General features: G+C 42.9%; 1 protein-coding gene across 4 annotated transcripts in view; it reads left to right on the forward strand.

The window, feature by feature from the left end:
- Nucleotides 1-13,974: 13,974 nt before the first annotated feature.
- The window catches only part of MFSD14B (major facilitator superfamily domain containing 14B), a 78,036-nt gene continuing 74,712 nt past the window's right edge, over nt 13,975-17,298 (forward strand). For all 4 annotated transcript variants that reach the window (XM_032308880.1, XM_032308882.1, XM_032308881.1 and 1 more), the window contains exon 1: nt 13,975-14,195. In XM_032308880.1, coding sequence (XP_032164771.1) covers nt 14,088-14,195 — 108 coding nt within the window. In that variant the 5' untranslated portion in view covers nt 13,975-14,087. The remainder of the gene's footprint in view (nt 14,196-17,298) is intronic.

Here is a 17,298-nt window from a genome sequence, read left to right on the forward strand (position 1 = left end):
TCCCTGTCATTGTCTTTGAGATTATGAAAGAATAGCAGAATACAAATCATCTTTGTTTAATAGATAAGAACACTGTGTTTCATGGAGATGAAGTAACTTGGTCAAAGTGACACTGGTTTTAATGGCTGAACTTTAGAGAACTGGAGAAATAATCAGAGCGTTATTGGAGATTTATAATGGTGTCGTGATCTGGTTATCAAGCTGTTAGGTCAATGTATGAGTGTGAGGACTTCATAAATACAACAGCAAAAAGGTTCTGTTAGGAAATGAGAACTTTATTCAGCATTTTCTTTTGCAAAAGATTTTAAAAAAAGCATACATGAGGTTGATGCATTCGGAGAACTATGGAGAACTTTCATAGTTTCTTAAAGAATTGTAGTGATAGGGGCACCTGGGTGTCTCAGTGGGTTAAGCCTCTGCCTCTCAGGTCATGTTCTCAGGGTCCTGGGATCGAGCCCCCCATCGGGCTCTGTCCTCAGCGGGGCGCCTGCTTCTCCCTCTCTCTCTGCCTGCCTCTCTGCCCACTTGTGATTTCTCTCTCTGTCAAATAAATAAAATCTTAAGAAAAAAAAAAGAATTGTAGTGATAACGGTATCCCAAGATTTCCCAGCGGTTAGTAACACAGTGCTACCACATGAACATGAGTGTCAGTCCCACAGCTCTGAGCACCCTACCACCACATACACCACACCCACCTGGATTCGTTGTAAGCCCACTGTACCCTGGGCCTCTCTGGTGGTGGTACTTTTCATTGTGATGTCCTCTTGCCCTTTAAGCCCTGGATGCAACGCCAGTGGTAGAGGCTCAGCTTCCTTGTGGCCCCACAGCTCTAAGATGAGATGAATGTTCCTCTCTTAATTCAGGTCACAGTGGGTCATCTGAGTCACAGTCTTCCCAAATCCTATTGAAACCGTATCAGTAACTTGGAGCTGTTTTGTTCATTACTTATCCAATTTGACAAATCCAATTTGTGACATAATATCAAATTGTGGTGAGGAACTCTGGGACAATTCTACCTTGGTTTGAGCCCTGGAACCAGCACTCATTGGTGCTGTGGCCTTACTTGCCATAACAAATTTATTTCTATTTTCCTGCATTTTAAGGGCAGACAATGCCCACAGGTTTTTTCTTATGTATCAGCTGTGTATTAATGGGTTAGTACAGGCTTGACATTCAGTTAACTCTCATAAATGTTTTATTATTCTTTCTGTATGTTGGTAGTGGTACAAATTGTGAATAAGACACAGACTTGTTCTTTTTTTTTTTTTAGATTTTATTTATTTATTTGACAGAGAGAGAAAGAAACCACAAGCAGGCAGAGAGGCAGGCGGGGGGGCGGGGGAAGCAGACTCCCCACTGAGCAGAGAGCCCGATGCGGGCCTCGATCCCAGGACCCTGAGACCATGACCCGAGCTGAAGGCAGAGGCTTGACCCACTGAGCCACCCAGGAGCCCCGACACAGACTTGTTCCTGAGATGTTTCTAGTTCGGTTCAGTTTATGTCAGTCAGTTGAGTTTATTTCAACAGATATTAATAATTTGTCAACAGATAATAATAAAAGTATTTTTTCTCAAAAAGATGAAACTCTACAAAGAAATACGGCTGTTCGGTAAACAAATAATTGTAATAAGTAAAATAAAAAAGAAGTGTGCAGTAAAAGGTAGTAGCCACAGAGAAAGACACCAGGAACTTTAAATTTTATTGTAATGTTAACTTAAAAATAAAACGGTCAGTTATTTTACCAGCAAAACCAAAGGTAAGCCAACAAATGGAGGAGAGAACTATGATTTCATAAAGAAGATGGAGGACGTTGGTAGGAGTTGTTTTCAATGAAAACCCTAGAAGAAAAGCAAGAGCTCAGGAGAGTTTCTCAGGGGCTGAGTTGCAGGGAGAGTTGATTTCCCTGGGGAGATGTAGTCAACATCTTTTCCTTTTGGAGCCTGAAACTGACAATTCTTCCCTATTGAAGATTCTTCTGCTGAAGCCTGTAATTGACATTTCTTCCTGTATTAGTGTTGAATAGTACTGTTCCTCCCTTGGAGGTTCCCCCCTTGGAGCTTCCCCTTCCAGTCTCTCAGTTCTACTTTAGTGAGGTTTCCCTTTATTAATTTCCGCAGTAATGTGGACCAGGCTACATTGGTTAACCTGCACTTCCAACCACACTCCACAGAACCAGAATAGGATCAAGTCCTAGGCGCATGCTACTGTTCTACTAGAGACAAATGGGGACGGAAAGGTGAGGTTCGAACCAACATTCAGAGCGCTAAAGCCACATCGGTGGAGCTAAGATCAGCTGACCAGGCTGAGGGGAGAAGCAGCAATAAACAAGGAAAGCACCCCAGTGCTCAGTGAGTCAATGACAGAAAGATGAGGATCTTGGCTATGTCTTCAAATGGAGTTTGGAGTTCTTCAATTCTCTCCCCAGGCAATTGGCTTCAGGGTTTTGATGGTTGCTCCTTAAAGCAATGTTAAATAACAAGCAAAAAACAGAACCTATTCAACACCACACATAGGTTATTTAAATTGCCTTGTCATTAGTTAACAAATACAAAGAATTTATCTGCCAGGATACTGCAGACAGGCTTTTTTTTTTTTAAGATTTTATTTATTTATTTGACAGAGATCACAAGTAGGCAGAGAGGGGAGGAAGTAGGAAGGCAGAGGCTTGACCCACTGAGCCACCCAGGCGCCCCAAGAAACAGACTCTTAATTATAGAGAAAACACTGATGGTTAGCAGAAGGGAGGTTGGAGAGGGATGGGTGAACTAGGTGTTGGGGAGTAAGGAGTGCACTTTTGAGGAAGACTGGGTGATGTATGGAAGTGTGGAATCACTATCTCATGCACCTGAAACTAATATAACACTGTTAGCTAACTGGAATTAAAATAAAATAAATGAAATATTAGCACGTGCTCACTAACTCTTTGGGTGAGAATTATGTTTTTAACATTTAGACAATTACATGTTGACAGAAAAATATGCATGAGGTGCACAAAAGGTCCAAGGAAAGGGTATATGATATAGAAGAGGAGACATAATGCCTGAGTTGAGGGGGAGGGGCACAGGTTATTCTAGACAGAGGGAACCTTAGGTATATGAGCACAATGACATTGGTATAGGATGATACCAGGTGATGAGGTGGAGAGGCGGGCAAACTTAGAGATCCAGGGCCATCCATGTTGTGGTAATGAATTGGAGATTTACCTTGCATAAAAATAGGATACCTTGAGGAATTTTTAGCAAGGAAGTGACCCAAGATGGATTTGTATTGGAAATACCAATTTTATTTGAAGACTATATATATAGTTGGAAGTAAACCCAAAGATAAAGACACTAAATTACTGAGAGAAGAGAAGGGCATGAACTAAGGCAATGGCAGTGGGAGTGAGCAGGTGCAGAATGACTTGAGATATAGAATAAATAGGGCATGATGGTTGCTTGGATGTGTAGGGAAAGAGAGGTAGGAGGTGGGAAAGGCTATAAGTAACATTTGATAATTGATTATGAGGGGGTGGCAAGGAAAAGGAGGAGCTGACCTACATCAGCAAAAATTCCTGCTTTAGGCATAGAGATTGTATCAGGTGGCAGCAACACACATTCAGCATGTGAAACAGAGAGAAGTAGGGCAAGGAAAAAAGTCCTTAAGTTCCTCACCTTTTATATAGTTCACACACATTGTAGAATAAACTCTTTGTCTACCTGACCCACTCAAAATGCCATCCCTCCTTATAAAATGTTTGCCTGTCCCTTCTGATTCTAAATTATCCTAGTATCCACTATAGCCTAACATATACTTTTTTTTTTTTCAAATGGTAAATCATGGGATACCTGCTGACTCTATTGTCTAAGCATCTGCCTTCAGCTCAGGTCATGGTCCCAGGGTCCTGAGATCAAGTCTTGTAGCAGGCTCCGTGCTCAGTGAGAAGCCTGCTTCTCCCTCTGCCTGCCACTCTCCCTGCTTGTGCTCTCTCTCTCTCTCTCTGGCAAATAAATAAAATCTTTTTTAAAAAAGGTTAAAAAAACAAAAACAAAAACAAAAGGTAAATCACATGTTGACAGATTACAACTCTGTAAAACACATGTTGGTTACCTTTTAACCAAATTTCCTAAATAGAATTGCTCTGTAATGCAAGGAATTGGGAAGATTAAGTAAGCATAGTTCTCCATGAAAAAAGGGGGGGCAGCTAAAGTAAATCCTTCCAGACATAGAGATAGAGATAGAGATATGTGTATGCATGAGAAAGCCTAGAGACATTGACACCTCAGTAGCGGCAGCACACCCACTACCCATATCTTGGTTTCTAAGTGCCACTCTAATAAAAGGAATCAGAAAAGGCTGATTCTAGGGACGGGCTGAGAAAATACAGTTTGAACCTGGAGCATCTTGTAGTGTCAGAAAATAACAAAGTTCTTTTTTAAAAAAGCGATTTCTCTGGAGGACTCAGAGAAAACCTGAAAGATCCCCCAGTGGCCAAAGATGGAACAATTTGAACAAAATGAATGATAGAACTCTAGGTTGAGGCAATGTTGAGGTTGGCCTTTTCTCTTCTTTCAATATTCTAAAAATGTTGCCCCACTGTCTTCTAGCTTGCATTGTTACTAAAAAAAAATATGCACTCATTCTCATCTTTGCTCTTTTGTATATGATGTGTCTCTTTTGCGGGGGCTGCTTTTAAGATTTTCTGTTTATAACTAGTTTCTAGTAATTTAATTATGATGTGCTTTAGTGTGGTTTCCTTCATGTTCTTGTCCTTAGAGACTCTGGAGCTTCTTGGATCTGTGGGTTTATAGACTTCATCAAATTTGCAAAATTTTGGCCATTATTTCTTGAAACACTTTCTGTGCCCCTCTCCATTCTCCTCTGGGGACTCAAATTATATATTAAGCTAATGTGAACCTGTCATACACTGAGGCATTCCACTTCTTGTCCAGTTTTTGTTTTCAATCTGTGTCATTTTGCATAACTTCTATTGTTATTTTCAAGTTCACTAATCTATTCTGCCAAGTCTAAAATGTCATTAATCCCATCCAGGGCAATTTTCATCTTTGACATCTTATACATTATTATTATTATATATTATATAATATATTATCATCATTATATATTATTAACTGTATATATTACTAACTTTATTACTAACTTTAACATTATATATTACTAACATATATTATCATCATTATATATTACTAACTCAAATGGAAACCACAGCAGGATTTCATTGGATAACCTGAATGACTGATTCTGTTATTCTTCTTAGAAAATATAGGGTATATATAATGGATTTCTTCAGAACTGGTATTTTACTAGGCACCTTGCCTTCAAAGACCTCTTCTAGGACATGTCTAGAGGGAATACTACAGGCATGTGTGTGCAGTCTAAGAAGTACTTTCGAGAAGATGTACGCATATGTGTGTCTGTTAAGGGGAAGGTGATGTGCAGAGAGAAGGTACGCTGGAGTATCAAAGGAATTAAGTCTTGGACGGGTGACGGGATCCTAGTGTGTTTCATTCCTGCACTCCTGAGTATAGTTCCTTTTACTTTGTGTTTGTTTTCTTAATGTCTGCCACAGTGTTACACTCATAGAACCTCAGCAATTGCTCTATTTCTCTTTCAAGGCCCATGACTCTACTGTCTTTAGTAAGCAATTCCCAGACATCAGTCTCGGTGAAAATTCCACCATTCTAGGTATTTCTCTTGTGCACAGAGGATCCTAAGCACACAGCTCCTACATCCCCTTTTTAAGTAACCCCTTTTGGTCCTGCCTCCAATCTGTATCTTTTAATCCCCATTGCCATCATCCTATTCAAGTCACCACCACAACGTACATGGACCACTGAAGTAGCCTCATACCTGGTTCTCTTATATTTGTTCTCACCCTTCTTAAGTTCGTTCCCTAGAAAGCATGGAATGATTGGTTTTACTTATTTTATTATTTCCCTGGAGAATACTGACTGACTTCTGCATGTTGATTTTTGTGTCCTGCAACTTCAATGAATGTGTTTATTATTTCTTTAAGATTTTATTTAGGCGCCTCTGGGTGGCTCAGTTGGTTGGGCCTCTGCCTTCGGCTTAGGTCATGATACCAGGGTCCTGGGATCAGGCCCTGCATTGGGCTCCGTGATCCTCAGGAAGCCTGCTTCTCCCTTTCCTTCTGCTGCTCCTCACTGCTTGGGCTCTCTCTCTGTCTCTGTCAAATAAATAAATAAGATCCTTTAAAAAGAAATTATTTAAAAACTATTTAAATAATTTTTTAAAAAGATCTTATTTATTTGAGAGAGTGAGCTCAAGTTGGGGGAGGGGCAGAAGGAGATGCAGAGGGTGAAGTAGACTCCCCACTGAGCAGGGACCCCCAGGACCCTGGGATCGTGACCTGAGCAGAAGGCAGATGCTTAACTGACTGAGCCACCCAGGTGTCACGTGTTTAGTATTTCTAATAGTTATTTTTTGTTGTTGTGTCTTCAGGGTTTTCTATATGTAATATCATATCATCTGCAAAGGTAATTTTACTTCATCTGTCATTTAGATGCATTTCTTTTTCTTGTCAAGTTTCTCTGGCTAGAACTTCCAGTATTACATTAAAGAGAGGTCTTTAAAGTGCACATCCTTGCCTTGTACCAGATCTTAGACAGGAAGTTCTCATTTTTCCCCATTTGTTATGAAGTTAGATGAGGGCTTTTCATATATGGCCTTTATTGTTGAGTTAGGCTCCTTCTGTGCCTATTTTGTTGAGTTTTAATGATGAAAGATATTGACAAATGTCTTCTCTGTATCTGTTTAGATAATTATGTGGTGGGGGTGTTTTCTTGTCATATTTATTGTGAACATTGAACCATCCTTGTGCTCCGGGGATAAATTCCACTGGTCATGGTGTATGGTCCTTTCAATGTGCTCTTGAATTTAGTGTGCTAATATTTTATTGAGGATTTTTGCATCTGTGTTCATTAGAAATATTGGCTTGTACTTTAGGAACTCAGATGCTGGGTGTGTATATTTTTGTAATTGTTATATCTTACTATTATTGAATTGACCATTTCATCATTATATTATGACCTTGTCTTTAAAGACAGCCTTTTTTTTTTTTAAGATTATTTATTTATTTATTTGACAGAGAGAGAGATCACAAGTGGGCAGAGAGGCAGGCAGAGAGAGAGGAGGAAGCAGGCTCCCCGCCGTGCAGAGAGCCCGATGTGGGGTTCGATCCCAGGACTCTGAGATCACGACCCAAGCCAAAGGCAGAGGCTTTAATCCACTGACCCACCCAGGTGCCCCTAAAGACAGGCTTTGACTTAAAGTCTATTTTGTATAATATAATTATACCACCCCTACTTTCCTTTGATTAACATTTGCATATAATATTTTTCCCATCCATTCTTTCTTTCTTTTTTTTATTTAAAGATTTTTAAAAAATTTATTTATTCGACAGAGATCACAAATAGGCAGAGAGGCAGGCAGAGAGAGAGAGGGAAGCAGGCTCCCCACTGTGCAGAGTCCGACACGGGGCTCAATCCCAGTACCCTGAGATCATGACCTGAGCCGAAGGCAGAGGTCACTGAGCCACCCAGGTGCCCCGTCTTTTTTTCTTTCTTTTTTAAAAAAAGTTTTCTTTAAATATTTATCATTAAGTAATCTCCACATTCAACATGGGACTTGGACTCATAATCCCAACATCGAGTCACATGCTCTTCCAACTGAGCCAGCCAGGCGCACTTCCCATTCTTTCAAGCTTAGCCCGTGTGTCTTTAAATCTGAAGGGAGGTCCCTTGTAGACAGCATACCACTCCATCATATTTTTTAATGATTCAGTCACTCTATGCCTTTTGACTGGTGTGGTTAATTCAAGTATATCTAAAGTATTGATAATTGAGGACTTACTATAGCCCACTTATTTATTTACTTAGATTTTATTTATTTAAGAGAAGGAGAAAACAAGCCAGAGAGCACAATCAGGGGGAGTGGCAGAGGGAGAAGCAGTCTCCCCACTGATCAGGGAGCCTGATGTGGGACCCGATTCCAGGACCCTGGGATCAGGACCTGAGCCAAAGGCAGATGCTTAATGATTGAACAACCCAGGTGCCCCATCCCTTTTATTTATTAAAAAAATTTTTTTAAGATTATTTATTTTATAGAGAGAGGGTATTAGCACATTTTGCTCTGACATGGTAATACTGACCAACAGTTGTTAGAAGGTGGAAGAGGGAGATTCAAGCATCATCCAGATGGAGAAGGCACTTTAAGACCAGAAAATGAAGAAAGCCACTCCGTATGATTTAAGCAGTTTTACTCAGGGTAACTTAATGGCAGTGGGGGTGCGCAGGGGGTGTCAGACAGATGACCGTCCAGGTGCTTTGCAGCTATTCTCTGACAAGCCCAGATCTCAATCTACAGGTTTTACAGAGTGAGTTAAAGTGGTGCCATCTGTGTAGCAGAAGGGAGGGAGGGGAAGAAACTCGATTCTCTCTCCTAGTTATCTAAAGAACTTTAGGGAACCTCAAAACAAGCCTTCCTGAATTCTGGTCATGGCATACATTAACCTCCAAAGGGCTTGGAATACAGCCCTGAGCGAGGTCATTGCACAAACAGAAGCAAGATTTGCGGCCAAAGATAAGGATTATCGGCACACCTACCAGCATTACAATGACATCCTTATCTTGTACTGATTTTAAAATAAGCCTTAGTAGAATCATACCTTGATCTATATACCCTGCCAATGTTACAGCAAATTTCAGTGGATGCTATGGAAAAGAAAAAAAATAAACTTCAAAATTCTCCACTGCTCCCTCTAGAACAACTCTCTACTGTGAGAGTATCTTAAGAAAATGGCTTACAGGGGCACCTGGGTGGCTCAGTAGTTAAAGCCTCTGCCTTCGGCTCAGGTCATGATCCCAGGGTCCTGGGATCAAGCCTCACATCAGGCTCTCTGCTCAGCAGGGAGCCTGCCTCCTCCTCCTCTCTCTCTCTGCCTGCCTCTCTGCCTACTTCTGATCTGTCTGTCAAATAAATAAAAATCTTTAAAAAAAACAAAAGAAAATGGCTTACAAATTTTTCTGGTTTTTGGTCCCAGGAGTCAGGAAATGATACTCAAGCTACTAAGTGATACAATCATTATAATCAAATAGCATGACATTGTGCATACATTTTCCTTCTTGTTTAGAAAACTGTTTGTTGAAATTAAATACTCATTCAGAAAAATAGGCAAATCATAAGTATATAACTGATGAATTTTCACCAAATGTACATATCTGTGTACCCAGAATCCAGATCCAGAAAGAGAACATGATCAGCCCTGTAGAAACCTCTACAATACTGATTATCCTGACTTTGAACAGCACAAATTATTTTTTTGCATTTTTTTAAAGATTTTTATTTATTTGACAGATCACAAGTAGGCAGAGAGGCAGGCAGAGAGAGAGGAGGAGGAGGCAGGCTCCCTGCTGAGCAGAGAGCCAGATGTGAGGCTCGATCCCAGGACCCTGGGATCATGACCTGAGCAAAAGGCAGAGGCTTTAACCACTGAGCCACCCAGATGCCCCATTTTTTTGCATTTTTGAATCATGTAAAAGGAATCATATTGTCTATATTCCTTTCTGTTTGACTTCTTTTGTTCAACATCAACCTGTGATTCAGTGATGCTGTTGAGAATAGTTATAATTCATTCATTTTCATTGTTGAGTGCTATTCTACTGTGTAAGCCACTGTGATTTAGGAGATAATGTATATATTTTCTCTCCAAAATAATACACTGACTGCATTACACTGTACAAATTCCTTTGTGTAAAACGGGGTTTCTCAAACTTAGCATGGACATTTTGGCCTACATAATTCTTTGCTGTTAGGGACTATTCTACGCATTGTGGGATGTTTGTTAGCATGTCTGGCCTCTTAGCAACCTCTTCCCTCTGGTGATCCGGACAATAAAGAACATTTCTAGAAATTATCAAATGCCCCCTGGGAAGCAAAATTACACCAGTTAAGGACAGTTGGTTTGAAGAATCTGACAATTTTACAGAAACTTGGGACTGGTATATGTACCATTAGAGAAAGTCTACTTAAAAAAAAAAAAGTTTCTCTTGTTTTTGCTTAGATTTAAGCATGTGAGCAAATAGCAAATCCGAAACTATTTCTTTTATTTCTTTAAGATGTATTTTAATTTGGGGGTTTGTTTGAGGGGTTGTTTTTATTTAAATTCCAGCTAGTTAACATAAAGTTTTGTATTCGTTTCAGGAGTACTATATAGTGCAATCAATATCTGGTACTCATCACAATTTCCCTCCTTAATCCCCAAGAAACAGACTCTTTTTTTTTTTTAAGGCTTTATTTATTTGAGAGAGAGAGAATGAGAGAGAAAGAGCATGAGAAGAGGGAGGGTCAGAGGGAGAAGCACACTCCACGCTGAGCAGGGAGTCCAATGCGGGAATTGATCGTGGGACTCCAGGATCATGATCTGAGCCAAAGGCAAACACAACCAACTAAGCTACCCCAGGCATCCAAGAAACAGACTCTTACCTCTAGAGAACACACTAATAGTTACCAGAATGGAGGTGGGTGGAGGAAAGGGTTGAACAGGTCCTGGGGATTAAGGAGTACACTTGGGACAAGCCGATAAGATTTCAACAAGAGAGGAAGTGTAAATAGCACGTTAAAGAGGCAACAAAGTCAAAGGCTTCTGCAAAGTCTGTGTGTGTAATATTTTCATGTTACTCAACTCTTCCCAGAGTCACTGAATGAGGAAAGACAATATCCAGAAAGAGAAAGTAACAGAGCTTTACATAACAACTGCAACTAATTACCTCAATGATCTCTACATATATATAATCATATAATGTGCTCTCTGTCATCATCACAACAGTCCCAAGAGGGTGGGTATTAATTACCCCCAATTTGTAAATGGGGAGAATGAGGATTACGGACTTTAAAACACTTTTTCAAGGTCACACAAGCAATAACTGGTGAAATAGATCCCAGCTACTACTCTCAACTACTACTGCTCTCTCAACTACTACTGGGTCTCTCAACTACTACTGCTACCACTTCCTTTTGTCTATTTCTCAAGAGTTTCCAGTGAAAAACCACAAGTATGTGTGTTTTTTTTAATATTAAGTATCTGATCCACACAAGCCTCAACTATCAATTCCAGCTAAAGTTCTAAATCTTGACATAGACATACCAGGTAAAAACAAGAGGAATGCATTTGTTTATAACTCTCTGGATTGTCACTTGTTCCACTTGTCCCTATGAACAATTCTGCCTTCCAAAACAGGATTAGCAACACACAATATACTGTATGAATCCAGTAGAATGACGTAGGAAAGACTTCCAATACATACTATGGGGCTTTTCTTCCTAAATTCACCCTGTTTGAAACAGTATTAACTGGCTTAATTTCTCCTGCAAGCATTCACTGACCATCTCTTACATTCTGGGCACTGAGCCAGGCCATGGGACTACAAGATAAGTGAAAGAAGTTCCTTTTCTAAAGAAGTGTCTGGTATGATAGGCAGAATTCTAAGATGGTCCTCACGATTGTTGTACTCTAGTGTACACATGCTGCATTACCCTTCCACCAGATTGCAGGCAGGACCCGTGAATACATGAGATATCACTTCTGTGTTTAGGCTACTCATCGGTTGACTTTGGGTAAATCAAAAAGGAGATAATCCTGGGTGGACTTGATCTACTCAACTAAGCTCTTTAAAAGAAGGTGAAGTCTCACAGAGATGTGGGAAGGAGCAAACTGCTGTGGAGAGGACCACTCAGCAAGTAACAGAACAGCCTCCAGATGCTGAAAGGAGTAGCTGACTAACAACCACCAAGAATGTGGGGCCACAAGGAAATGAATTCCAGCAATAACTCGAGAGAGCTTGGAAGCAGACCTTTACTTGGTTGAGCTTCCAGATGAGTATGTAGTCAGCTGACATCTTGATTTTACCCTTGTGAGACCCTCAGCAAAGCCAGTTAAAATCTGCCAGATTTTTTCCCCACAGAGACACTTAGATAATACACTGGTGCTGACTTAAGCCCCTAAGTCTGAGGTAATTTGCTATGTAACAATAGGAAACTAGAAAAATATAATTCATTATATTTTTTTAGATTGGGAAATTGGTCTGTTTTCCTTTTCTGATTATAAAAGTATACTATTATATATTCATAGCCCCAGATCAGAAGCTTATATGAAAAATATTTTTAATCCTAGAGCCAATCATTATTAAAGAAATATTCATTCTTTTTTGATTAATGTTTTTTAAAAAGATCAAACATTATTGTTTTACAATCTTTCTATGCTACAATACTGTATGCATATTGGAACTGTAAGAAATAAGTTTCTGTTGTTTAAACCATCCACCCTATGGTATTTTGTTAAGGCAGCCTGAACTAAGACACCAAAGTTAAACTAGCTCAAGGCCTGGGAGGGACCTAAGCCAGTGTGCAGACTGTGTCAGAGCACACAAAAATCTTTAAGATTGTGCATGAACTGTTTGAAATGTTAACTTTAAAAATAAAACTGCCAGTTATTTGACCAGAAAAAATGGGTTTATTCAGAAATATCAGAGAATTGCAATCCAGGGCAAGCAAGGAAGCTAGTGTTAAAACCATAGACAAGCCCCAAGAACCAGAGAGGAAGGTTCTCTTACAGAGAAAGTTGGGAGGGCTGTTAGGAAGGAAAAAGTCCACTGGAGTAAACCAAGGATTTGAGGTATAATGGCTTTTCCTTGGTTGGGCTGGTGGAGCTGGGGAGAGAACCCTTCTTCCTCCTGCTGGAATAAGACAGCAGCTAAAGCACCATAGACTTGCAAGGGGAGTCTCTCTCTGCTGGGTCTACAAATGATGCTCTGGCATGGGAGCCCAAGCTTCTGATTTCCTTTTACTAACTCTCATAGTAATAACACAAGCTGTAAATCAACGGTGGACTGATTGGACATATTTTATTGTTAGTTAAGTCTACCTGGGTTTCCCTAATAAGGAGAAAGACGTAAGGTCTTCAGGGTTTCAAGCTTATTCCTCTTCTTTCAAGGAGACATCGAATGCTCAACCCTCTAGCAGGAAAAAATATTCTGACCTTATCTGTACTCCAAATTGGTGCCATAGTCCTACCTGTTTGTTACCTTAGCTTTGTAACTCCCAAGTCACTTACCTTTTGAAGCTTGGGTTGGCACCTGCAAAACAGAGATGTGGTATCTTACAAGGTCCTTTATGGCCAGTAATCACGCGAGCAGCATTTACGAAGCCCGGCTTAGTATTGTTTATTTCTATACATCATCACCTTGCCCAGAACAGGCTATTATCGTTATTTCAGACGTAAAGTTCTGTGATTCTGAGTAACCGGTTCATATCCGCCTCGTTGGAGCCATCAAGTAGCTACTGACTGGAACAGGGGCTTGCACGTTTCCTCCTACTGTCCTTCCCGCGCATCCCACAGCCTCACCGAGCTCCCCAGCAGCTTCTGTAGATTCGGGGGAGGAACATTATATCTTAGATACAGTGCATACAGCACTTTCCCAGTTCTGGATTCCCGACCGGGGTGGGGGGAGTTTTTCCCGTGTCAGAACGTGTCCATTCTGTACCTGACGAGGACACAGGGAATCATTCCAGAGCTGCCGTAATTACAAAAATCCCGCGCCTCTAGGTAGGCGGGCCACACTGGGCTGTGTCTCGGGAAACAAAGTACGGTTGGGGCGGTCCTGGGAGATGACGTACTTCCGGCGCGCGGCAGAGCCGGAGACGCGGAGGCGGGGCCCGAGGTGGGCGAGGCGCTGCTGAAAGGCTTGGGCGCGGGCCCGGAGATTGAGGCGGCAGCTTAGGCGCGGGGCGGGGCGTCCTGACCGTCCCGGGCGGCAGCCGCCAGCCGCCAGCCGGGAGAGTGACGGTGTTTGCGGCCGTTGGTGTCAGTAGCTCCTGCGGTCCCTTCGCCGTCTCCTCAGCGGCTCCAGCCCCAGCCGCCCTTCCAGCCCTCCCCGTCGCCGCTGGCGCCGCCGCCCGACGCGCAGGCCGCCGCGGGCCGCGGAGCCCATGAGGGCGCGGGCCCTGCCGCCGCGTTCGCGGCGTCGCCGTCGTCCGAGAGCGTCCCGAGCCGGCGCGGGCATGGCCGCGGCATGAGTGCCGAGCCGCCGCCGGAGCCGGAGGACCAGGCGGCGTCGGAGCCCGCGGCGGGAGCCATGCCGGAGAAGCGCCCGGGCGCGCAGACCGCCGGCGGCGTCTCGGTGAGCGCGGGCGTGGGTTCCGGCCGCGGTGCTCAGCCCGAGGCCCCGGGTCAGGGGAGCCTGGGCGGGGCCCGGGCGCTGGGTGCGCGGTGCGGGCAGGGGCCTGCGTCCCCCGCGGTTTGGGCAGACATGGAGCGTCGGCTTTGGCTCCGGCTCTCGGAAAGCCCGTCCTTTCCGGGGTCGGCCACTGGATTCCTCTCCACTGGGCTTTCCCAGCGCGGCTGCTGGCCACACCGAACTCGAGGGGGTTATTGTTTCAAAGAGCGCTAGACACAGGGCCCCGAGTACAAATAATGTAGTTCTTTCAAGAATTTCCAGACGTGTGCCTGGCGTGAGATTTCCGTGGTGCATTTCCCGGCCGAGCCTGCATGGACGTGTAGGGGCTTCAACCGGGACGTTGGCTGTGGAGGCCGGGCAGCCCCTCCGCCGCTCCCTCCGGCCCGCGGTCGCGCCGTTGCAGGGCAGGATCTCGCAGCCGGCTGCGGAGGCCAGGGCCCCGCTGCGGAGCGTGTGCAGGCCGGGCTCGCGCCCCGGTTTTACGCCAAGTTCAGGAGGCTTCCAAGCCCTGACCTCAGTGGCCCAGATTCGGCAGAGCAGGCTTTGTCAGTGGCGCTTTGGTTTGCTGTGGTGGAATACTTAGCAGAGAGAGCCAGTCATTTCTTAAAGACTTTTGGAGCGGGGGGCGGGGGGCAGTGTATTTAGGACAGGAAATGCAGAAACCTTACAGGGACTAGAAACTAACACAAAACTAGAAATTTTAGGAAAATCAAGTGTATGCAGTTGGCTTCACATTGGAGCTTAGGTATTTGTATTTACTTTTAAAAAACGCTACATGATTCTTCCTTGGTGAGGGGAGTCTCCATTAGGAGAATTGGGAGGGTGGGTGAAGTAGGGGCAGTAAGTAGAACGGAGCCAGGTTTCTCGTCCTGGTTCTCTGAGAACCGGGGTGCACTAGACAAGGTCTCGACACAACCCTGACACTCGGTGTCTCCTCTGTAGCAGGAGAGCTTAGGAGTGGTGAGGGACCCGCCTTGCTCAAGTGAATTCTACTTTTTGAAAAAGCATTAGGAGTTCCTCGTTCCAAAGACAAGATTTCCATAAAGAGAGTTTTGTGTTCGAGGGAAGGAAATCCCAGAGAATTAGTTTTTCTCGTTTTGTTTTTGGTTATTTAAAAAGTAGACTTGTCATCTTCCTCCCCCCTCTAAACTAAACCAAAGTGCCAGGTCCTCCTCCTGTCTTTGAATTGATAGACCGTAATTACTAACCAGAGGCAGCGCCAGGAACGTGAGAGGTAGCCTCCTTCATCCCTTGCCGTGCTTACAACTTCCAGTACGTTACCAACTCTAGATAATTCTACCAGACGCAGACTTTAGGTTTTTATTCTCTGCATCCCTATGGTTCATTTCCTCAGCATTTTGTGCTTAGATTTTGACGTACTTGGGGGGACCCTTGCTTACCTCACATTGGTCTGCTGTCCACGGTGTTGATCGGTGTGATCTAACATGTAAATGTGATAATTACTGCTGTCCTGAAATTTTTTCATTGGCTCCCTTGGTTTATTGGATAGAAAAATAACCCGGCAGGTTGAAGCATTATAGCATAGTGATTAGGTGAGCATGCTTGGAATCCCAGTTCCCACCTTTTATTACCTGCATAACTTTGGGCAAGTTACATAATATCTCTGAATTAATAATAGTATTTACCACAGAGGATTGTGAGGGTTACAGCAACCCTCCACCTAGTAAGTTCTCAATAAATATTAGCTGTTACTAATTCTCATTATTTTTTTTTAAAGATTTTATTTATTTATTTGACAGACAACAGATCACAAGTAGGCAGAGAAGCAGGCAGAGAGAGTTGGGGGGGCGGGAAGCAGGCTCCCTGCTGGAGCAGAGAACCCCGATGTGGGGCTCGATCCCAGGACCCTGGAATCATGACCTGAGGGGAAGGCAGAGGCTTTAACCCACTGAGCCACCCAGGCACCCCAATTCTCATTATTTTCGGCATGAATGATTGGTCAGTATGTATAGGTGATCCCTGCCAGTCACTTACTAAAAATTAAAGTTCCTAATTTTACGTGCTTAGAGCTAGAACTTTTGAGGGATGTTTACTCAAGGACACTTAGACACACTATTCCCTGATTCCTTTTCCTGTGGACCCTGATGCTAATATGATAATTTGGGCACAAGTACATTCCTGCCCAGTCTTTCCTGGTCTCTGAGGGTGCATGGAGTCAGTATTGATAAACTGCAGCAGATACGGACCGAGTTTTCTGACGCTGTACTTGTGAAATGACTAGCACGGGCAGGTGGCACAGTTCAGACCCTGGTGCTTTTTGGGATGTGTGGTGGCTGGGAAGGCAAATGAATGCCTTTAATCACGTAGGTTCATATTGTATCCTGGCAACCTAAATTATGCGTCTTTCCTGCTTGCACTTTCTGTCTGGTATCGCTTCCAGGAGCTATGTTCTGCAGTCTCCATGACTTGATTTCATTTTAATGTATTGGAATTTCCTTAAAGCTTGATTCCAGTGATACTCATTATTTCAGATTCTTAGAAGCTAATAATTGTGGGGGAGACTGCCCATACACAGGGAACCTGCTGACAGCTTTTCAACCTTGTTTGGCGAAGAGATTTATTGACCAGGAGACTGGCAGAGAAATCTATTGATCTGAGTAATAAAAGGGAATCAAGTATTTACTTCAAGAGATCATTGCCTTGTAGAAAACAGATATGTGTTTAGCAAACAAGTTCTTGTTTTATTATTTCCTCTTTGCTCTGTCCTTTCCTAATCCTGTGTGTACAAACAACTTGAGATGTTTTATCAGAATTGTTTGCATTGTCATTAAATGTATACTTTCCATTATACTTAACCTTCATAGCCAGGTAAGGGGAAAGTTTTTTTTGGCATCATTTACCCGTGAACATCTGATGAAAATTAAGAATTTGCTGCAGAGAAAACACAACCATGTTTAGCATACTATTTCAGGATGTTTTGGACTCCAGAAGCCAATGCTTAGAAATGGGTTTAGAATTCTGTTATGAGGTCTCTCAGGATCAATGTTGTTCTGGTGACAATTGCTGTCTCTTAAGTTGATTTTCC

This window comes from Mustela erminea, chromosome 12 (genome assembly GCF_009829155.1).
Source record: "Mustela erminea isolate mMusErm1 chromosome 12, mMusErm1.Pri, whole genome shotgun sequence".
In the NCBI taxonomy this organism is placed as follows: domain Eukaryota; kingdom Metazoa; phylum Chordata; class Mammalia; order Carnivora; family Mustelidae; genus Mustela; species Mustela erminea.